Source organism: Rhinolophus sinicus, chromosome 14 (assembly GCF_057876585.1).
Source record: "Rhinolophus sinicus isolate RSI-liver-muscle chromosome 14, RSI-T2T, whole genome shotgun sequence".
NCBI classification, from domain to species: domain Eukaryota; kingdom Metazoa; phylum Chordata; class Mammalia; order Chiroptera; family Rhinolophidae; genus Rhinolophus; species Rhinolophus sinicus.
In genome coordinates, this window is record NC_142514.1 from 12,851,576 (window position 1) to 12,875,459 (window position 23,884).

The 23,884-nt window shown below is 42.3% G+C and overlaps 1 protein-coding gene across 8 annotated transcripts in view; it reads right to left on the reverse strand.

Annotated features, from left to right (window-relative positions):
* UBR4 (ubiquitin protein ligase E3 component n-recognin 4) overlaps positions 1 to 23,884 on the reverse strand; it is a 122,877-nt gene that overhangs the window by 85,402 nt on the left and 13,591 nt on the right. For all 8 annotated transcript variants that reach the window (XM_088790264.1, XM_088790260.1, XM_088790262.1 and 5 more), the window contains exons 9-28: positions 23,702 to 23,826; positions 23,053 to 23,112; positions 22,749 to 22,939; positions 20,341 to 20,440; positions 20,068 to 20,205; positions 19,496 to 19,613; positions 18,382 to 18,569; positions 17,177 to 17,336; positions 16,972 to 17,057; positions 11,137 to 11,306; positions 9,621 to 9,903; positions 8,842 to 8,977; positions 7,377 to 7,456; positions 6,741 to 6,869; positions 5,344 to 5,526; positions 5,073 to 5,195; positions 4,750 to 4,979; positions 3,188 to 3,309; positions 2,098 to 2,195; positions 739 to 896 (exon numbers count right to left, since the gene is read on the reverse strand). In XM_088790264.1, coding sequence (XP_088646390.1) covers positions 739 to 896; positions 2,098 to 2,195; positions 3,188 to 3,309; positions 4,750 to 4,979; positions 5,073 to 5,195; positions 5,344 to 5,526; positions 6,741 to 6,869; positions 7,377 to 7,456; positions 8,842 to 8,977; positions 9,621 to 9,903; positions 11,137 to 11,306; positions 16,972 to 17,057; positions 17,177 to 17,336; positions 18,382 to 18,569; positions 19,496 to 19,613; positions 20,068 to 20,205; positions 20,341 to 20,440; positions 22,749 to 22,939; positions 23,053 to 23,112; positions 23,702 to 23,826 — 2,878 coding nt within the window. The remainder of the gene's footprint in view (positions 1 to 738; positions 897 to 2,097; positions 2,196 to 3,187; positions 3,310 to 4,749; positions 4,980 to 5,072; positions 5,196 to 5,343; positions 5,527 to 6,740; positions 6,870 to 7,376; positions 7,457 to 8,841; positions 8,978 to 9,620; positions 9,904 to 11,136; positions 11,307 to 16,971; positions 17,058 to 17,176; positions 17,337 to 18,381; positions 18,570 to 19,495; positions 19,614 to 20,067; positions 20,206 to 20,340; positions 20,441 to 22,748; positions 22,940 to 23,052; positions 23,113 to 23,701; positions 23,827 to 23,884) is intronic.

Consider the following 23,884-nt stretch of genomic DNA (forward strand, 5'->3'; position numbering starts at 1 on the left):
CATATGAAAAATCCACTTACTAAAATGTTAAATTAATAAGATATATTTTATAATAGAAAAGAAATTAACTAAAACCTAAGCTAGTAACCCATCCCAGACAACTCTTCTAAAAGAACTGCCAAATCCGAATCATTTTCAAGGCAATCTCATATCAGACTTTACCTGTGACCTATTACAGGAAGACAAAATAGCCCCTCCATGGCCTGCCCTAGTCCCCAAATGACAGTGTCTAACTCCTGCCTCCTGCAATGATTCTAGAGAAACGATTTCAAATACATCATTGCCACCTTAAAATCTACACCTAAAGCACCTCCAAATCACAGGATGATTTCAGCCAGCATGACTCTTCTGAAAACTTCTACACAGAAAGAGGGAAGGGGGCACACTGCTCTCCTCAGACCTAAGTCAAAGATCATTTTAAACACTCACTCTCTCAAGCAACAGGCTCTTGATCATCCATGAACTTAAGTATAAAAACTGTTAAGCAAATGATTTGCAACTGTGTAAGTGCCAATAAAATGCTGGGTTATTTTCTTATGCATACACGTACTACACTATACTTTCTAAAAGTTAATGAAAACCTTTTTTTGGTGTTTAAAATGAATGAATGAATAAAGCAAGCAAGCAACAGCTCTCTTTGCTACAGAAGCATGCACAAAAAGCACAATTACATAGTTATTTCAAAACCCTTGCCGTCTTCAGCTATGACAGAACATGAGCGACGTAGCAGGTACTCACACAATAAGATCTCCAGTCAATCTGACCAGTGAGAGGAGAGTGTGCTTCAGGGAAGCAGCCAGGGGCAGACTTTGGCCACAGAGAGTCCCCAGGTGAGCGGCCTGCACGGCACTGATGTAACTCTCGGAAGGGATGGTGTCATTGGCGAAGGCGTTGCGCTGGAAGGGGTGAGAACAGACACGAATGGACAGACCATCTAAAATTCTCTCGTAGGAAACAAAGAAACCAAGCTGACACACACGCAGTCCCACGAGGCTGACAGACAATGGCTCTACTCATACACTACTCTCCTATTCATCCTGGGAAGGCGAGTGGAGTGGAGTGGAGGAAGTGAGCTAAAAATTTTTAGTATGGAGTTAAGTTAAAATTTTAGAACTGAAAGTTAGAATTTAGTTAGTACAAAGCTGAAATACTCAACACCACTTTCGAAATAATTAGAATACACTACTGTTGACCCCTGAACAACTTGGGGATTAGGGATGCCAACCTCCCGTGCAGTCGAAAATCCGCATATAACTAGGCTGCCCTCATGCACGGATTCCCAACCCCAGAGGTGACCCTTTAACAATGCAGGTTTGAACGGTGCACGTCCACTGAAGTGCTCGGATCAACTGAAAAGAATCCGTGTATAAGTGGACCTGTGTATTTCAAACCTGTGTTGTTCATGGGTCAACTGTATATTCAACATGGAAACTATTGTCTCCAATGATTTAGAAGGATCTCAATTTCTGCAGTGCATCTGGGTCTCCATTACAAATATCTTAATTGTCCTCATACTATAGCCCCAGGCCATGTAAACTGAGGTCACAATTACAAAGCAGGGCTGACAAGATTATAATTCTTGGCTTTTCCAAAGAACTGTAGTAACACAGTAATCTGTTAATAGAGGTAATCTGAGCACAGCATACACAAAGGTCAAGTAAACTGACAGAAGGCTCAACCGTCTTCTAAGAGCCTAGAGAACCTAGAAGCTACCCCATAAAATTATGAGAGGAGCATGTCCTTGACATAACCTATAAAGGAAAGGAAACAGTTAACATTTACTGAGAACTCATGTGCCAGACAATGGGCTAGGCACTTGACATTTAATACACTTAATTTTGACATCTCAGTATTTAACAGATGAAGAAACTGAGGCTCATAGGAACATAGTGGTTGCCCTGTAACAGGGTAACAGACTTCTCAACTAAAGGACCACATGGGTACCATTTGGGTAATTCGAGGCTTTGATTATTGACTCAGCCATAGCAAATACTATTACTGCAGCGCTCGAAGATCTCTCAGCAGCCTAAGGAACAAGAACAGAACACGGAATAGCTAGTGCTCTGTAGTTCTGCTCCTCGAGAGACAGACGCTCACCCAGGATCCAATGTTGGGAAACTCGTTGGTGTTGATGTTGTTCCAGGATTCACATACACCCTGCACCGATGATGGTAAATTCTGAACCAGTGTTGGACCTGGAGGCAACAGAAGGGACAAGGAATCATCACAGGAGAGAAAGAACAGCTCACAGCATTTTAAAAGCCAAGCTCAAATGCAGAACGAAGCACCACAGCCCAGGCTGTCAAAATAATTACTAAGAGAGCGTAGATGGATATTTCAATTGCAGTACTATCTCCCAGAACTGGCTAATTGCTTAACAGCTAACAAACTCAATTGTAAGGTTTTCATTTCCCATCATATTCACTTTCTAACTTGCAAGTGAAGAAGACAACTGAAAACAAGACGCAAAGTAAAGGCAAGTCAGTACAAGTCAGGCTAAAATCACTATTAAATCATCTGCTACACCTTCTATGAGTATGTGTTGCTTTGATCCCTTTTCTCCTTAAGATAAATCTTAAGAGCAGGAATCATTAATGCACATTAAGAAGAGCATTCAAGGAAGTAGTGGAATTGAATTTCTAAAAGTCAGAATATCTGAACATCAAAAGGGTATTTAAAGCTTGAAAGTCAGGAAAATACAAATGGCTGGAAATTTTAAAGGGCAACTATTGCACTTAACTCCAATCCTGCTTAAGTCCTTTCGATTCTCCGTCCTAAATTTCTCCCAGATCACTCCTAACACAGGGAAGAGGTTTTCCTAAGCACTAGCCTGCCAGTCCTCCTAACCTCTGTAAGTGAAAAAAAGAGCCAAGATCTGTGCTCACAACAAAAGAGTCTACTGCTTTAGAACCAATTGCTCTCAGTTTGCATCCCAGCTCTGTCCCAGCAAGATGCAGGATTTGGGGCAAATCACTTCTCTAAGCCTGTTTCCTAATGAGTAAAAGGGGACAATACCGACATTTATCTTGTTAGGGTTATTGTGGAGATCAAAACAGATAAACCTGTCAATGTCTGACACACAGAAGGTTCCGGCAAATGCTGAATGCCAGTAGACAGGCAGAGAGGGCGCGCAGCAGCACTGGTCGCACTGGGAGTAACAGCATTAGCCCAAAGCACACGCACTTACCCAGAGTGTTCGCCTTGCACCTACTAGAGCCGATAGCCAAAACAGCAGCAAAGCCATGCAATTTCTCCTGGGAGGGTTTTTCTGTGGATCCCTCTTCATTAAAGTTCTGTAGCAAATAGGCTCTGAAGAAAACATAGGGGGATACGTGAATGCTGAAGAAAACTACTCCCACCATAGCTAGAAGAAACCAACCCTAGACAAATTGAAAACCCTGTATCTCAGTTGCCTCATCTATTACATACAGTTGACAGCTCCTGCCCCCTTCCTGGTCTCATAAGAATGCCAATGGGTAATTGTTTCCCAAAGAATGTGCCATTCTCTTAAATGCACCCAAAGCACGATTCCAGGACAAATGACTTTGGGAAATAGGAATACTGTTATCGACCCCTCTGGCCCCAGAAGAGTAGCAATGTATAATTAAAGGCTTTGAAAAGTGTGTGTGTCCGTGTGTGTGTGTGTATCCGTGTGTGTGTGTGTATTTTTTTTCAATTGTTTAATTTTATTTACCCAGCACTTCCCCAACTTACTTGCCCAGAAACATCTATTAACAGCTCAGTTTAAAAAGTACTGGACCAATGGGCCAGATTAGAGCCTACAAGCTCTCAGAGGGCAGTGACTTAGCTTTGTTACTGCTGTACCCCACGCACCTAGAAAAGCACGTGACCCATAGCAAGCACTCATATTTGTTATTCATGTTTATTGCTCATACTTGTTCAAAAATGTTGCCTCAAGCAACTGCCTCTCTCCACTGCAGCGCATTCACACTGAAAGACGTGACTTCCGTTTTACTGTGATCCAACTCTCTTTCAGCAGAAAAGCCCCATAGGACAGGCGCTGAACAGTGAAATCCTACAGGGAACCAGATACTGGAAGGGGCCCAGGTAAAGGGCATGAGGGGGGTGGTCACTCCTCAGCTCTGGTTCATTTCTGACACGTGGGGAGTCAGGCCCAGTTCTGCCAGTTCTTCCAATGTAAGAAAAGCCAGAAATTTTGATTTGTGAATAGATCCCAATTTTAATACACTGAAAATGAATCCTAAGCTACTTAAAAGATCATGAAGAACAAACAGAACCAATCTGCATGGCGTGCAATCTGCCATGTTTATTACAGAAAGGGCTGGGTTTCAAAATACTCTAACTCATTAAGAAGTTTTTTTCTCTAACTACATCCCATGAAATTTAAAGAGCATTTAAAGTGCCTCATCTAGTGAGTAACAGAAATGACAGTTTGTAAAAATTATATGATCTTTTTTTGTATCCGACAAGTAAAATGCTAGAAAACATTTAAACATTTATAAAAATTAAACTTCCTCTTGACTCTTCCTGAACTATTTGAAAATTCTCTCATTGGACACCCCTTCCTCATATTAGAAAAGAAAACATACCAAGGGAAAAAAAAAAAGAAAAAATGTAAAATTCTGAATCAGTGGGGATGTGCCGAGTGAATGGTACATACAACTACGAAGTTCAATTGGAGGAATTTTCAGGCTCCTAAAGAACGTAAACCACCCAAGGTTCTAAACTGCCCACATCCGCCACCTCTAGGCAGGCAGCCCATTCTACCTCGTGAATGACGCATAGGTGTCAATGAGCTGCAGTGTGGCCGGAAGCAGGTTCTTGGTGATCTCAGATGACTTATGAGGATCGGTCTCGGCAGCCATCTTAGAAAAATGCTCGTCCAAAGAGACCTGGACCTTCGAGATGGCAGCATCCAGGGTGTAGATGGACTGCAGACTAGGAATCTCATGGAGTTGCAAGATGGTGGTACAGTCAATGTTACAGAATGATGAGATCTTTAAAAATACCCAAGACATTGATTGATTAGCTATGGCAAAAGGCTGCGGCAGAAGCCAAATTCTGTCATGATTGAGCCAAAACGAACATACCTGTCGAGCAAAGTATTCCTCTACAATTTCAACGTCATATTTCACTGAGCTGCATTTGGTGGTGGCCAGTTCTAAGAGGGACGCGGCATGCTCAGCCTTCATGCCCTGTTTGATCAGGTGATCCTATTTGGACAGCAAGAAAAATGTGTTCAGGAGATCAATACAGACAGTCAAAAGCTTTCATTACCCTTACATTTAGAAGTTCCCAGAAGCACGGAGGACACTGGCTTTGAATACCCCTAGCAGAGAGCTTCGTATTATACTGTAGTACCTTTATCCAGGTGACGTAGGAGCTGATTCGGAGGCGAGAAGACCACCGCAGCGTGTGCAAGATGTCACATTCACTCATCTCAGGTGAGTTCATGGCCAGCTGGTTCATGTAAGTCTTTGATGGTGGCAAAATTCCCAGGATCCTCCATAGTATCAAGAAGTAATACTGCAGGGCACAGGCCTCCTGGAAAAAGCAGAGAGAGCAATCAGAGGAGTGACATTTGGTATTGCCTCAAGATCTCTGTCCAAACAAAATTTTAAAGCAGGATTGTGCGCAGTCCCGATTTTCAACTGACATTTGGCTCTCAAGTCTGCTCTCAGATCTTTCTAGAGAATATACCGTATTTTGCCAGGTATAATGTGCACTTTTTTGCCCAAATTTATGAGAGAAAAATAAGGAAGCACATCACCATGGGTAGTACTAATTCCATATCTGTATAAACATTAATTCTTTTATTTATGCTATGAGTTAAAAGTGTAACTCTAAAAATCAATAGCGATATCCATATGCAAAATAATACCCTGAGATATGATAATCAGCTTCGCTGAACTTAAGACGAACTTGCAACAACGAAGAATTCTTGGCCTTCTCTAATGCATATTGTAAATTTGTTACCGGTACATAAAATTTCTTGTACCTTGTATCTGTTCTTGTGTTTCGTAATTACTTGTTGCATAAAATTTCTTGTACCATAATATGTTAAAAAATAAATGCTAAAATTCCTTGATAATACAAAAAACAAGTACATAAATGTAAACAAATAAAAATTTGACTTAAAAACTTAAAACGAAAGGTTTTTTTTCCCTGAAAGTGGGTGCACATTATACATGGGAGGGCATTATACATGGCAAAAAATGGTACCAAACAATAAAGCAGAAAATGATAAAACATGCATGTAAATAATCTGCTCATTTCAAGGGCTAAAAATGCTGTTCTAAGACCACTTGGCTCCCCATATAATTTACCAAGTAACCAAAAGAAAGCAGGACATTGTCCTTGGCAGGCCACCAATAAGCTGGCCCTTTCTGTGGCCTGAATTGCTGCTATGGCTTCTAGAGATAGAGACACACTCGTGGGACCACAGAAAAAGCTCAAGTGTGAGGCTTTCAGTATCACCCCCCAACCAGCATTCACAGGAGATACAGTACTTACGTGCCCATTAACTCTCAAAGTTACATTTCTCTTAATGCTAACAGAAAAATGCAAAAATGATAAAATTATCTCTAAAGTGAACATAACCACCTTAACTACACAGAAATACTGAAGTGTCAGTCAGTTTTGCAAACAAATATTCAATAAACTGATTAGACCCCAAAAGGAAGTTTCTGGTAGAACTGCTACCCAATTATCAAATATATCCCAAACTTCATAAGTAGCCCAAGCTTCCACGGTCTTACCAGAGCTGTAACGTTCTTGTTTTCCTTCCTCCTGACTGTATCAAGCTGGGACCCGGCGGCAAGCAGGGATGTCAGTGCAGTGTAAAGCTCATCATACTTGACGAGCTTAGAAAAAAGAACATCATACGCCTAACAGCAAGAGAGAAAGACAATCATTTCTTCTTCGTTTTTGAAATCTTTTTCCCTATTACCATACGCTGTCACGTAAGTTGATATCACTCAAGACTGATGAACTAGCTCATTCAAATTCTGATTAGTACTTTCTCATTGCAGCAAGATTCCTACTCAGGGGCCTCACCCAGTTTACGGGCTACTGCGAGCACACAAGTGCAGGCTTTAGAATAAGGCAACTGTTTGTCCATTAAAATATTTGCACGGAAAAACACTAAGAGAGCTAGTCTTCAGGAATAATGTATCAGAGGTATCGACCACCAGGAAGGATGTCCGCAGAAGTGGACCCCAGCAAATAAACCTCAAAGTAACATCTTCCTTTTAGAATAAGCTCAGACCTTCACAAAGACCAACTTCCCTCAGTACAAAAAGGAAGTCATTCCATTCCCTTCCCGCCTGACGAGGCTGGTTTTGGTGGAAACCGTCTGACCCACACATAACATGGGGTTTTAAAATTCTTGGTACCACAGCATCGAGCCGGTTCAAATCATCTTCGGAGGCTTCTGGGGACAGGACACAGTAGAATCTGGGCTGCGGGACAGCATCTGAAAGACAATGCTCTTATTGAAAGAATGGTTTTATTCTTAACGCTGTTTAACAAATATAAAATGTAAAAACTAAGAAAACACTTTGGACCAGGGTTTCCAGCCTTGGCACTACTGATGTTTGGGGCCGGATAACGTTTTCCTGTGGGAGGAGGTTTAGCACCAATCCGGCATCTACCCACTGAATGCCAGGAGCACCCTCCCAGTTGTGACAACTAAATGTGTCTTCAGACACTCCCAATGGCCCCTTTGGGGGTGGAGGACACAATCACCCCCAGTTGAGAACCACTGCTCTAGGAATTCACTAACATGCTCTATGCTCAAGTTAGTCAACAAAATTATATGCTTAGACTGAATGCCTTAAACGTAAATGCTGTTTCTCCAATATCAAAGGGACTAACAAAAGATCCCAATGATAGCAATTCATATGAACACTTGATGAAAGTTCCACAAAATACTCAACATCTAACAATCCTCAGGATGAGAGCAAACACATACTATTAGGTTGGTGCAAAAGTAATTACGGTTTAAAAGGTTAATAATTGCAAAAACCGCAATTACTTTTGCACCAACCTAGTAAGAATGAACACAAGAGGCACCTCATCAAAAGAATGAACAACTAGGGCGGCTGGATGGCTCAGTTGGTTAGAGCGTGAGCTCTGAACAACAGGGTCGCCAGTTCAATTCCCACACAGGTCAGTGACCTGCGCCCTCCACAACTAGACGGAAGACAATGAGCTGCCACTGAGCCACCCACAGGAGGGGCAGATGGATGGCTCAGCTGGTTAGAGTGCGAGCTCTCAACAGCAGGGTTGCCGGTTCAATTCCCACATGGGATAATGGGCTGCGCCCCCTGCAATTAAGACTGAATATGGTGACTAGATTTGGAGCTGAGCTGCGCCCTCCACAACTAGATTGAAGGACGACTTGGAGCTGATGGGCCCTGGAGAAACACACTGTTCCCTAATATTCCCCAATAAAAATTAAGAAAAAAAGAATGGACAACTAGAAACACTAGAGAGACTATCACGGCTCCCATTATTTCCTGAATACTGACCCAAAATGAAATTTAGCCTGTGAGTTAGAACCACATCCCTAAGAGAAATAAAATTTAATCACTCAGAGTGGCAAAAAATATATATATACGGTACGCTGGCCAGACAAAAGGATTCTTAATTCTTATGTCTTGATGTTTTTTGTTTTTAAATAAATGTGGGATATGTGAGCCATCTATTTCTGAAAAGGTTTGAATCCGTAGTATTTGCCACCCACAGGAAGTTGACTAAACCAGTAACCAAAGATCCTCGCAGGGACTACAAGTTCCAAATTCAATCTGCCTGTGAGAACAAGTGAGTCAGTTCTTTATTCACAGTCCTCTTTCTGACCTGATGAAAAATGCTTGGACCAGTTTTCTTCCACTTCCTTGAACCCGTGATAGAGAGGGGTGGTCGTGCGGCGGCGGCTGCTGTCCTGAGATCCACTTGCCCACCCAAAAGGAGGACTTAGCAGGTTGTGCTGCACCTTTCAAAACAGAAACACTCAGAGTAAGAAAGACGCACAATCACCACACTACTTCTCACTCCAGGCACGAGAACAGACCAGTATACCGAAGTGGGGGAAACTCACAAACTAAAATGAAATTTTAGATTTTTCTGTGACATCTTTTGGGAGGTATCTTTGTGCTGGAGCAGAAAGAGAACAGTGCTCAGTGCAACATTTTAAGACACGCTGAATGTAATAATCCTTAACTGGTCCTCCCATCCTCACTTTGGATCCCTACAGAGGAATTTATTCATCCATACAATTGACTGCTGGACCCTCATTCAACCACTAGCAGATAGTCACTGATGGCTGATGCTCAGGGCATGTGCCAGACACAGGGAAGGCGCCGTCAGTCAAAGGACACCTGTGAGCAGAGCCTCTAATTCCATTTTAACACACGCATCAAATCACGTAATCTACAGTTAGCGCTTCTGGCTAAACACAGGTCGTAAGCGCACACACGCAGGTCCCTGCGGTCGTCCTGCGGCGACTCATAAACCGACCACAACGAACACCTAAGACCCAAAGGGAGCAGGTCAGTTGGGTTTGGACCATGGTAACTGCAGGAGAATATCGTTCTTGATGAGAACCAGTCAAGCAAAAACAGGGTGTCCATCCGTACCTGCTCAAACAGGTACACAGGGGCCTTGGAGTACTGGTGAAGCAGATAGTCAAAAATGAGCAGGAGGCGAGCCAGGATGAGAGGCACAGAGCGCAGCTGGGCGTCCATGTTGGCACCCAGCTCCTGGATGATCTGCACAAAAAGGGTGAGTATGGCGCGCCGGCCTTTCTCAGTGAAGTTGTGGAAAAGCAGAAGGAGCAGCTGCACGTGTTCTACGTTCAAGTCTTCGGTCTCATTGGGCACCAGCCCTTGCAGGGCGTTCTGCTTCATTGTCGACAGAAACCTGCCGAGAGAAAGGGAGAATGCGTCTGGTGGGGACAAGCATCATCACCCAAGAGTTACAATGTCAAGTGCTGGAAGAGTTAAGCTTCTTAACCACCCCAGGCATTAAGATAGCAAAATCAAGGACGACAAAAAGCTACACATGAACAGCGGATGAAAACGAAATCCTGGCTCCAAACACACCAGCAGCGTCCACCAGAACTCTTCAGCAATGGCAACTGTGGCCACCGGAGGATTAACACCCGCCCTTTCTGACATGGGAAGAACCACAAAGCCCCCAAAAGGAGGCCCTTTTTTTTTTTCCCAACAAACTTGGGCAAACAGAAATAATTACTTTCCCCTACACTTTGATTCTGGAGTTTAATTTTTGTTTTGAGAGTTTACACGACAGGTTAAATCGTTGCATGAAAAGTCAAAAATAACTCAATGCAACTAAAAAATAAATTATGAAATTCAGAGAACTTGTTGGAAGAGCTTTTATGCAAAAAAAAAAAAAAAAAAAAGGAATGAATGTAACCAACTGTTTCCACAGCCTTTGGCTGTTAGAAAAGAGATTTATGTTTTAATAAGGGTTTCCCTCACCATATCCCCTCCTCTCACCTCCTGGCCATTTCGCAAGACTCCACCAGGAAAAACACAGTGGGTCTTTGACATTCAAGATTTCTCAAATCCAGCATGAGAGCTGTTTGATCATAGAATGAGGAAGACAAAAGCAACGCCTTCTAGGAAAACAAACTGCTTTGAAGACTCCTAACCATGTAAACAAAAATGGCAAATATAGGTCCATCTAAAGAGGATTTAGATGATTAATCTGAGCTTCCCCCAAGTAAAAAAAATCTTTAAAAGTTGTCCAAAAATGACTGCAAGTCACTCTAAGTGGCTTCCTGTTGAAAGCAAAATAACCTAAGACCAAGTTGGCTTCCCTGCTCCCTTTCAAAAAACCAGGTCAGGATAAAATTGGTTACGTTCAGGATTCAGGTTCCATTTCATAATTGCAACCAAGTCCCCCATGTGCTGAAGGAAGATTTTATTTCCAGTCTATAGTTTATGTGCTTCTGTCTTTCAAACAGCACATCTTCCTCCGACTCTCTCCATCAGAAACGCAGCCCCCCACACTTGCCACTTTAAACACTGTCATCGGGGTACCACCTCAAAGCTGCAGATTCATTACAAAGAAGTCAAACAAAAAAGTAAATAACCTTCTCCACAGGGCTTCCGCTTGGAGTTTTCTTACCTGTCCCAAACTTTAAGGCATTCGGGGACATCGGGGTCACCTTGAGCACCAGCTTTATGTTGCCAGATGAGCAGGAGGCGTGAAAGTACAGAGAGGCTTTGAGGGTGAATGTACAAGGGCCAAGGGCCCTCAGAAAAAGGCGCAACTCCCAGCTGCTGCAACAGTGTGTTCTGACATGAAAGACATAGAAGAGACCATCAGGACAGAGACAGTGAATGAGGTCAAATGGTTACTAATGTTCTGTTACTTTTTAACAGTGGAAGAAGTATTTAAACAAAGGAGGATGTAAAAATTCCGATTTAGAAAGGGTTTAGAGAAAGATCACTTCATTCAACAAATAAGAAAAATATAAAGGATAAATTACTCATCTAACCTCATTAATGACTACCATTAATTAGTATCGGGAATGGGTCCCGAAAAAGGAAAAATGCATTGAGACAGCAGAATCAGGGTAATATTTCCAAATGGACAGATCGTGAGAAGTCGATGCTTTCAAAAGAAACCTTGAAACAACTGTACTAGCTACGTTTTTCTCTCATAACTAGTTATACACTACAAAACACTCAAAGGGGGGAGGATCCAACAACTTGTTGGTCCAACAGCTTATATTAACAGTATTAGCAGAGCAATTCTGCCTAGAAGACGTCAAGGCTTCTAAAACTAATCAGGGCTGTCTTTGCCTCCAGTTACAGCATGTCTTTCAAATGAGCTTTACTTTCAGCTCAGTTATCTAAGCTGCAACTTATCTTCTCTGACACACACAAACTGAGCAGATGCCAGTGGAAAACCAGACAAAAAAGCCTGCTTTCTCGTTTGGCTTCAGAAAATACAGATCACGGTTACCCCAGGATACAGGATAAACGTCTAAGTCTGCCAAGTTAAATGAAATTCTTACCAGACATCCTAGAGGACCTCATTCCTTCCTTGGAAATAACCGTTAATAACGTCACAGGTATCGTGATTTGCTCGCCTGTACTGGGCAGTTAGCGTAGGCGAGCGCCGTAGGGACACACACCACATGTTCAGAGCGACAGGTAATGTTTGGGTGGGTATCTGCTCCTTTTTACTGATGAAGGAAATGGAGCTCAGAGCGGTTTAAGAACATGACCAAAGCCACAAGATTACCAAGGGACGAAGCCAGGTTTATGTCTAAAAACCTACATTCTTAATCGCTAGGCTCGACACAGCTGTAAACCACTTCTCAATTCCTGACTCAAGGAAACAATCCCAAAAAATAAACACGCCTGAGCTATACCAAAAATATTATCTATAGCACTATTGTAACTTAAAAAAATCTAAGTGTTCAAATCAAGGGACTAGCAGCCATAATGTGCCAACTATAAAGACCAAGGTAAACAAACAAAAAAAGCCTGTAATACATATATAAATATAACAGCAAAATCTGAAAAAGCAGAAACCAAGAGATGTATCAATGTTCTGGTTATAACTGTAAAATTATGCCACTATATGGACGGGGCTGTAAGAAGACATGGAAAAACTAAAATCATGAATTTGGTGGAAGGATTATGGTTGACATACATTCCTTATCACTTGACACAGTGTATTTTTAAGTGAGGTTTTTACTTGTTTTGTGTCAGTTTTGTGTGTCTTTTGGTCAGTCCCTTAGACTTGAGAGGCCTAAGAAATGAGCTACCATTCTCAGGAACGCGACTCTCCCCCACCACTCCAGTTCTTCCGAGCTCTAAGTCAGAGGAATGGACTTTCCTGGAAGTAAGACTGAGCCCCAGCACAGGAGCAAGACGTGGCCTGAACCATTCCTTGCGACCTTGGCGAGTGCCCTTTCTGCACGCCTCTTATGCGGGTGCTCCTGAGGTTTCAGCTGCAATCTTCGTCTCGCTTGCTGTCCTCCATCCATCTCACTGTTTCTCATTACTTCCACAACTGCCTCTAAGTGGATAATTCCCAAAACTACAACATCAATCTTAATTCTTTAAGTCAGGAATTTTAGACTCACATTTCCAACTACGTTCTAGACGTTTCTGTCCCACTGGCACCTCAAAATTTCATATTTAAAATGATTTCTTTCAATAATAGTGACTATTTAAACTAAAACATTGCTAATATACAATAGACAATCTAGTTACAAAATTCTTGTATACGATTCTTATATACAAAAATATACAACTTGTTCTCATTTGATGGAAAGAGCTATAATGTTCAACATACCGACAAAGGAAGCAATATAATCACCTAGGTAACACCTCTGCTAACTGCCTTCAGTTGACTCCTTCGTCCCAGGACAGCCTCACACTCAGCTATAAATTGTCTAGACGACACGATGGCTTCAAGACTGGCCTACCCTAAGCGACTGAAAGGAAGTCAGGTTGGTTAGCTGACACTGGCTCGTTTGTTTTAAAAACACAAAGAAAATGCGGATGATGCCATAGGTACCTAAAAGACCCAAAGGGTCATACTGAGGAAACGTGAAATCAAGAAGTGACCCTGAGTAAGCACAGTCTCTGAGCTGCCTCAGCCCGAGGACCGAGCAAACAGCACTCAGTGCCACCCCTTCTCCCCCCAAACCAACCCTCCTTCCTGACCAACCGTGGCTATTAAAGACAGCGGCCTCTCTCTAGCCTCCATTTGGGATTTCTGCCCAGTGTCTTAGAGCCCTTCCTCTCCGTGCCCTTCGCCCCATTCAAACCACTTCCCATGATCCCTACAGTAGGTCCTGGCCCACACCGTATCTCCCCCTGTCTTGTGATCCACACTAATCCAAGTCATCTTTATTTCTTCAGAAGCGTCCACAACAGTACCTGGCTCACGGTAAGTGCTCAGTGAATACTTACTGAATGAGTGAACCTAGGTCACTATGCCAGCACTCCTACTAAATTATTATAATTCCATATGTAACAGTAACGACAGTAACAAAGCAGCAAAGATAGCAGCTAACACGTGGTAGGTACTGGTACTAAACTAGTACCAGAAGTGCCAGGCACTTTCTTGTGATAAAGTGGCACAACACAAAACTTACCATTTTAACCATTTTTAAGTGTAGAGTTCTGTGGCATTAAGTACGTACATAGTGTGCAACTGCCATCACCACCATCCCTCCCCAGCACTTTTTTATCTTCCCAGCTGAAACTCTGTACCCTTTAAATACTAACTCCTATGATATTGTGATATAACAAATACATATTGGGTCTTGGTCCCATTCCCGGCACACAGCTCCTAAAACTCATGTCATTTTCTTAGTGGTGGGGGGAGAGAGGTGTCTTCTGTCAATCACTGTAAGCCCCCTTCGTAGTATCTGAGTTACGCTAGTGAGGTGGCTGTTGGTGGGACCGATGGCTTCAGGATGGGGGATGGTTGCCAGAACCAGCCGTGTGACCAGAGGGATGGAACTTTCAGCCCATCCCAGACCTTCTCTCTGAGACGTGGGGCTAGAGACTGAGCTAATCCCCAGTGGCCAATGGGGAATGCCAACGGAAAACCAGGCAAAGCCTGCTTTCTCATTTGGCTTCAGGAGACACAGATCATCGCAGTAGACTGACTTATTGGACACATTTGAAAGAAAGGACAGAGGGGCCATGCCCACCAAGCACATCTTCTCCCACAGCCTTTCAGCAAAAAGTTCTCTTCCCAAGGTGTTTACAAGTCCTCAATAAGAGATTTCAATTTATTCTCTTAGCAGGGAATAGGCCTGCTGGTCTTACTAACTCAGAACCATGATTCTTTATTTCCCTGACAGCTGAAGACAATTTTTAAGATAAAACTGTGTTTGTATACTTTCACAGACTGAGGCACATATTATTAACCTCCCTGAGAGACATTGTGTGTGTCCTGCAACAGAAGTCAGGCCCCTTTGGGTAAAGCAGCTTTGTACATTACTCCAAAGAAGCAATATCCAAGGTAAGGGAATTCAATAGCAGACAATTAGATGACACTGACTATCCTTTACTTTCTTTCATCATAGCTATGAAATTTGGGAGGAGAATTTAAAGTCCCATGTTTGGGGATGGACTGAAAAGGGAGGCTGAAGGGTTTCCTCTGCATGAAGTCAGCAGCTATGGGCAACCAGGTTGCATGTCCACGCAACGTCTGCAATTATGTTTTAAATGCTAAGAGGACATCATTACAGGAGTCTTTAAGAATTCCTGTTCTAGAGAGAAAAGTATTTCTCCTTCATTATTTGGACAAGTTTAGGCAGGAAAAGGCCAAGTCTAGGAACTCTGAACCGTCCCTAAAGAAACTTAGATCTGGACAAGGAGCTCTGTCCACTTGGGCACAGCCTGACCCTACGACGTCTGAGAAGGGACTGCAGGTGAGACGCTCACTGAAGCCTCGCCTTCTCTTCATCTAAAGATAGCTCAACCATATCGCTACTCAGCTTATATTCCCTTTCCTGCCAAAAAATTTTTTTCATGTTAACAGTAGGTAAGTATAAATAGGTTTCTATAATCATCTTTTTAAACGACAAAAGAACATTTTTAAGAATTTCTCAAATACATTGGGATTACGAGAATTTCAAGCTCTTGAAATAGCTTCCCGGATTTTGTCCCTCTGGGAGCAAGTAAAAGCCCCTGAATTGTGTCTTGATTCCGATAATCCACTAAAATAACCTTAAGAGTAACAAAAAATTTTTCAAAGCAGTCATAGGGTAAATTATTGAAGATCTACCAAATTAAATTCTTTTGGGGGAGGGGAATGTTACAGTAACTAGGAATCTGCATTTTTAACAAATTCCCCAGGGATCCTATGTACACTAGAGATTGAGAACCACTAACTTTGATCACGTTAAGAACATTAGTATGAAAATGCGACACTAGCAAATGTTGGGAGAGAATGTGAATCCACTTATCTCTGACACATTGCTGGTGGGAGTAAAACTTGGTGCAACTACTTCAGAGAGCAGTTTGGTATTATCTGCTTAAGGTAATGACTGGTTAACTCTATTCCTAGTTATATTCCCAAGAGAATCACTTGTGTAACAGGACATGTATAGGAAAGATCATAGCGATAAAACCTGACACACGCCAAATACCTATCACTCACTGGGAGCAGAGGGGAAACGGATAAGCTGGTGTAGTCAAGCAGTGGAATATCACAGACCCGTCAAAATAAGAACCACAGAAATATGCAACCATAGAGATGAATCTAGGCGATACAGTACTAAACAATATTAAGTGAAAAAAGAAAACCTGAAAAGATTACATAGAGCGCGATGTCATTTGCTAGAAAAACTAAAAACAATCGAATTTTAAAATCAAAGACTATAAATGCGAAAATAAATACATATAGGAAACGAGCGAAATGAGGAATTTGCTATTTAGGATTCAGGACATCAGCTACTTCGGTGGGAGAGAAAACCCGTAAGATTTAGACGTCCACAACCAAGATCGTAGACTTCATTTTGGCGGCAGGTTTGAAAATAGGAGGGTGTATGAGGGCATCTACACCCGGCAATTTGACAGATTTCTTTAAAACATGCATTTTAACTTATATCCTTTAGGTGACTGATACTGTCGGTCACGTCCTATGTTTGTTGGCCATTTATATACATACATATATTCATTTATGTATTTTCCCTCTCTTCTACTTTGTCTACTTTTCTGCTATGATAGTTATCGGGAGTTGTTCTTGCAGTTTTTCCTTTTCGTTAAGCTTACTGAGTGACTTGGGGATAAAGGACACATTGTCCTTCCTAATTGAAATGATCCTAATTAAGGCAGGGGGACAGACTAGACAGAATAAGGCCTCAGCACTGCGGGGTGGGGATTCCATGACAGACTGTTGCCAGGCACTAGCACACTGCAGCCTCCTGCGAGCTGATGGAGAGGGCTCTCGGCCTGAACAGTCTGAGGGCACACACACCTGCAGGTTGGGGGACTGAAGGTCAGAAGTCACCAGAGAGTGGTTGAAGTGATAGAGGGCGGCAGCAAACTCTTCATCTGAAGCACCTTGAAGACAAATGGGAAAACCAGTTCTTCACGCAGCTCCCTAGTGCATCACACCCCCCTGCCGACCGCCACACTCCACTAAAAAAGGACCCCCCCAGGCGCGCGTCCTGTCTACTGACCCTTGACTCCGTCTTTGTCCACCTCCTTAATGATGCCAGCCAGGGTGGCCATGTGCTGTTCTGAAAGAGACACACTCAGGTAGTTTCGGATAAAATTGTTCCGGGAGTTCAGCATGGAAGACGTGATGAAGTTCAAAATGTTGGAAGCCAGACCCAAGAACTAAAAGGAATGACAAAAGCTTGTATCAGGTTCCTAAGCCCAGAGTCTCTACAAATCCCGAATACAAATAGGAAGGAACTATGCCCACAGGGCTCAGGCAATAAACACAATCAATGTAAATACCAGATTTTAAATCACCTACAGTGGGACCAAGTTTAATAATGATAGTCTTTCCCATGCAATTCCACCAGTCATATTAGGTTGGCGCAAAAGTAAGTACAGTTTAAAAGGTTAAAAATAATTGCAAAAACCACCATTACTTTTGCACCGACCTAATACAAAACGGCATGCCGGTTTGGTACAACAGACTTCACAAAGTACTGTATGAAAACAGGATTTCCAAACAGACTGACTCATTTCTTCCTCCTCTAAGGTCCTATATTTGTCCAGCTCTCTATAGGTCACTATTGAGATACTGATATTCTGAACCCTATGTCATTATACGCATATAGAATTCCCTGCTCTTTACTACTCTAATAAAATTAAATTGAGTTATTGTATAAATGTTTTATGTCCAGATTCTTGACTGGACGAAGCTGTATGACAGCAAGGATTGTACGTGCTTGTTCGCTGATGCAGCTTCAGAACAGGGGCTGACACATAGTACATCATCAGTAAATACTGGTTGAACAAATCGTTATCAAGCACCAATGATATATGTGCAAGATCTATGCTAAGAGCTCTTTAATTCTTCACAACAGCCTTAGGGGCAGGTGCAATCATTCCCATACGATAAAAGACAAAACTGAGGCTTGCAGAAGTTCAGGTTCTTGCCCAAAGGTACAGAGCCAGTAACTGGTAGGATTCCAGCTGATGTGTCTAACTCTGAAGGCTATGTTACTAACCCCAATCAGAGAAACAATACCAAGAATACAAGTTATTTAACCAAACATAATCAATATACTTAAGTCCTAAGTAAAAATGTTAGTTAGTGTAAACATTAGTTACCCAGCCTACAAAATGCTTTAGTTCAAATGATTTGCTTTTCACACCCCTTCTCCCCATTTCTGCTCCCTCCCCCTAAGCCTCAGAAATACAATCTTACCAACTCGGGGTCTTTGCGGCTGGCCAGAATGTTGCCCTTCTCCCCAGGGGCCTGCTTACTGGGGCTTTTAACTCGAGGCGAGCTCTCCAGCGGGGGCGGTGGGGGAGGAGGCGGAGGTGCCACCTTCTCCTTACTGGGCGAGATGGTCTCCTCAAACCACTGCCCCAAAATAGGTTCACTGTCATCATCTGAACACAGAAAGAAAAATAACACATTTTTTTTAAAAAGTGTATCTCCTTTGTAAAAGTGCCTAAGTCAAAAGGAACACAAGGATTTCTTGGCTGTGGGGGCAGTTACACGGCTGCACAAGTTTGTCAAAACTCACCTATGTTGTACACGTGACACTAACATAATATTGTATGTCAACTGTAACTGAAAACTAAAAAAGTGGTTTTTAAACTCATCGAAATGTACACATCAAATGGGAGCATTTTATTGTATGTAAATCATACCTCAATAAAACGGGTATTTTTTTAAAGGAATGCAACAAAAAAAGAGAAACAATCTCACTTTATTTTACTGACAACAAACCAAGTATTTTCAAGAGGAAATTTTTACTTGTCTGTCCATTGTAAACCCCAAGGTAAGAATGGTACCTTTCACAATACTGTACAAACCTGATTATAAAGAATCTGAGATATTTATCTTACTTCGTCTCTCTCCAAACTAAGGCAGGAGGGAATGTTGCTTTTGCCCTGTTCTTCGCTACAACAAAGTCGGGAGTTTCTCTCCCTAAGCTTTCCCAAGCCACACATCTATGACAACAGCCAAACCAAACAGTTCACACACCGTTTGAGTGTCACTAGGAAAGCTCAGAGCAGAGTTCACAAAACAGGTCAACACAAAAAGAAATATGAACTGAGATGCGCTCTGATTTTGGAGGAAAAGAAATGAAAGCAAACTGGACTTTGCTGATACTAGTTTCTATCACTCAGTCTTCAACAGCTCGACTTACTCGTAAATAACACGTTACCTTTCAGTGCACATAAAATCAAGACCCAGGCCAGGCAGGTGAAAGAAAATGGTAAAGAGGAAATGAGAGGAAGCCACTGGGGAAACTTCCTGTTGCGCTCTGTGGCTTCTCTCCTGGGGGAGAGAAGAGAGAGGCCTCTACCTTGGCTGCTGTCCTCCTCCGTGCTGCTGAAATCATCCTCATAGTAGGTGTTGGAGTCTGTGGAGGCGCTGGCGTCACTGCTCATGGAGCCCTTCCTCTGACGCTGCAGGACACAGGCCTAGCAAAACAGTGGGGGTTGCGTAAGTGATGAGCACAAAAGTGGAGCCATCCTGTCATCTCATTTACCACATGAGAAGTTTTCTCCGTGTCTTCCTCTTTTCTCTAAGCCCGAGAAGTAGTTCTCCTAATAGCCCCTTCGGGACTGTTATCGCTTTATCCTACAACAGCACTCTAAAACCAGGGATACGGGCAAGCACTGAAAAGGGAGTGTTTCCGGTGTCCTCCATGTTTTCGCTTCAGCATGCCGGTTCATCACCAAGTGGCCATATGTAGCACAGCGCTGATAATAACTGAAGCAAGTGTTTGGAATCATTTAAGAATTCCTTTCATCTTCAAAACCATTACCACAAATCTGGCATTTACGGAGGTCATGGTGTACAGTCAGTCTTACTCCTTTTGAGAAGGTTATTACATAAGACCTTCCAAATTACCAGTGGCATGACCGCACCCACCTTTCTGTAGGAAGTTGAGAGCAATGTCAACAGCAGGTTCGTCAGTGGCACAGAGTCGATCAGCCGTTGAATCCTCTGTATGGAGGTGCTCTGAGCCATAATGCTCAGGACCGCAGGGGGACCTTCAGCCTCCCAACCCTGAAGGTAAACATCAAAAGAGAAGTGACGTTATGACTCATCCGCAATTAACGACCTGATCGGACAGCTCCCTCTAGCTTACCCAGGCATGGACCAGCCATCTGTGTGCTGACTCCACGAGGACAATCCCCTCACCTTGTGCAGAGCCTCCACTTGCAGGTCTTGAAAGAGAGATGTTAACAGCTTGACAGCATGGTTTGCCAGTATTACCGACAGCACCCCAAATCCCTGATGCCTACAGAAAGGAAATGGAAAACACAAACCTTAAGATGATTTAAAATAAATCCCAACCTCGAAAACAGTGGATCTTGCCATTTTGGGGTCCTAGACCCCTTTCAGAATCTATGGACCTTTCCCCAGACCAAAGACAACGAAAACAAAGTGCACAAACACACAAACTCTGCATGTAACTTCAGACGTGCACCATCTCCCTGAATCTCATGCCCAATGATTCACAGGTTTAGAATTCCAGGACTAGAAGAAACTTACAAATCGATGGAATTTTGGAATTTAAATTATCAATTCAAAGCAATTGAGTCACATAAAGATGCTGACATTTAAATGGTGGTTGAACTTTTTAAAAGTCATTCTTCTGAGAGAAAAAGGTTAAAATTTACCAACTTCTATAAAATATCTGGACACAAACAGAAGAAAATAAAAACAAAGTTTTACCTTAAATCTGAGTAAAACTTTTTCTGTCCAAATGACCACATGACAAAGAAGCAGTATATCTAATAATACAGTGAGCTCATATAAATCAATAAGAAAAAAAGGACAAACACCAAAGAAAAAACCAGGGCAAAGGACACAGGCAAATGACAAAAGAAATACAAATGACCAACAAATATGTGAAAAGGACCACAATCACACTAGTAACCACAGATACATGAATAAGAGCAACAGAATAACATCTTTCACCTCTGAGCTTAGCAAACATGAAGACTAAGGACACTTACTGTCAAAGAAGACCTGGGGAAGAAATAGGCATATGCACACATGGCCAGTGGGAATACAAATCAGAGCAGCTTGGCAAAACATTTCAAATTTTTAAATAAGTGCACTTTGTCCTAACAATACTTCAAGGAATTTTTACCCTGGGGAAAACTAAGCAAGTTCACAAAGATTTATGTTTTAGAAGGTTTATTAAAGCATGGTTTATCAAAATAAGAAATTTGGAACAACCTAAATAACTATTCAGTAAGGTAATTAGTTAACTATGGTATGTTTATACAGTGGAATACTATATAATACCACAATTAGCCATTAAAAACTTAGTGTCACTGACAAGATGCCTATAATATTTTACAACAGTGATCCTATTTTTGTAAACATATGCACAGAAAAATGTCTGGTAGAATGTTTACCAATTTGGGTGGTAGAAGTTGGGATTTTTTTTTTTTTCCTTTCTTAGGTTTGTAACTCATACACTGTACATGTACTCTTTTTTAAAATCTCAAGAAACAACAGCCATGTACAAACAAGACAGAAACAAACTCATAGAGAGAACATTTTGATGGTTGCGAGACGGGAGGAGGGTTAGGAGAATGAATGAAAATGGAAAAGAGATTAAGATGTACAACTTGCCAGTTATAAAAACAGTCCCGGATGTAAAGTACAGTATAGGGAATATAGTCAATAATATGGTAATAACTACAAGTATGCATGGTGTCAGATGGGTACTAGAGATACCCATCTGATTTATCGGGGTGATCACTTCATAAGTTACAGAAATGTCTAATCACCATGCTGTACACCTGAAACTAATATAATACTGTTTGTCAACTGTAATTGAAAAAATTTTTAAAAACAGTTATTTTAAAAATGTAACTGCTATCTAAGGTCATATGTACCTTTTGGCCTTCTCGTGTTTCCCTTTACAACGCTAAGAGTGAAAATAGACTCACAAAATCACAAACTGCTGTTCTCTCTGGAACGCACTTACCTCCCTACTTTGCCTCGTATCTACACTCATGAACTGTTTAACGATGGGGATACATGCTAAGAAATGCGTCACTAGGTGATTTCGTCATTGTGTGAACATGATCGAGAATGCTTACACATCACAGATGATACAGATCACCACACACCTAGGTTACCTGGTACACCACTGTCGTATATGCCGTCAGTCACTGACAGAAATGTCACTGCACAGCACATGACTATACTGCCAACCACCCCAATGGCTAGTTCAGATTTCTTCCCCATTAACACTTCCTTAGGGAAGCCTGCCATGATTTTTCTGACCAGGTCAAATGTCCCTCCTACAATACTCTCTAGATACAATTTGACGTATATCTGCATGAATATCAACGTCAAGTCTCTTGGGAATGTGTCTATTTTTTTGTTCATCACAGCATTCCAGACTAACACAGAGCCTGGGACACAGAAGGGACTTCGTGAACAAGTTGTTCACTGGGGTCCAGCATTTGACTTCCTCCTTGAACTCCAGACTATTAATGTGGAGATGAGAAGAGTTTAACTTTCCCCATCAAAACAAAATGGCAGGGAAACAAAACCAGAGTGACAACCTAGGAGACACATACCCTTTTCCAGGCCCCAGTTTCGGAGAGCCCACTCCCTCTTTCGTCCGAGAAAGGATGTCTCTGACTCGGAGTGCAGCCAATGGATCTTTCTCTTTCCCCTTGTCAGCCAAGGCAGTAGGACTGAGGTTCAATATGAGGAAAAGGCTATTCAGCAAACACCAGGCGCCCAGCAACTGGAAGTTCTGATAGTGCTGTTGAAAAAGGCACAAAAGAAAGAAATGAACGCAGAGATCTTACAGGTTACAAGACAGAAACACGTCTTAGGGGCTACAAGACCAGAATGTCACAGAGACATGCTTCTTACCTCACCACCAGCCCGGCGGGAATTGCAGATTGCTTGTCCAATCATGTCATAGATCTCAAGCTGTCCAATATCAAAAGTACACAAAAATCTGAGCAAGCTGACATATTTCACTATAAATGCTGAATCCTACCCCAATCAATTTAGCATCAAGAGTCAAATATCCTCAAGTCACTTTCCAATGATACAATTCCATCACATTTTCCTTCATCTTCACATGGTGTTGGCTCCCTTTTCATTCAGCTCACATGGCACCTCGAAGGGGTTCCCTCCACCAATCTAATGCAAAATGCCGAGGCTCAACAAACCCAGATTGCTTTCTATCACATTTACTCATCCCATGCACTTAGCACTATTGGGAATTATCTTGAGTATTGTATGTCTCCACTAAAAGTACACTGATACATAGTAAACCCTCAAATATATATGCCAATTGGATGACTCATCTTTCACGGCCACCAAAACCTCTCAGTGTTTTCTGCAGGGTCAACCAATCTGCCAAATCCACAGGCCGAATGCCTACCTCTTAGACCTACTACCCCAGGGGAAGGGATTGGAGAGCACTCCATGTCCTTCCCTCTATCGAGAAAAACTGGTCATAGACCCACATTTGAACAATCAAGGCGCCCATGTCCCCAGAGGCTCGGCTTACACATTTCTGGACAATCGTAGCTGCATCACTCTCGTAGTCTTCTTCTTTGGAGCTCGTGGACCCTGTCCGCACTTGCTGTGCACTACCCACGTGAAGGATGGCCATGCAGGTTGCCACACTCACACCTGAAAAAAAAAAAAAAGAAGATGCAGAGATTCCAATCATGGCACTGTCACAAGAATC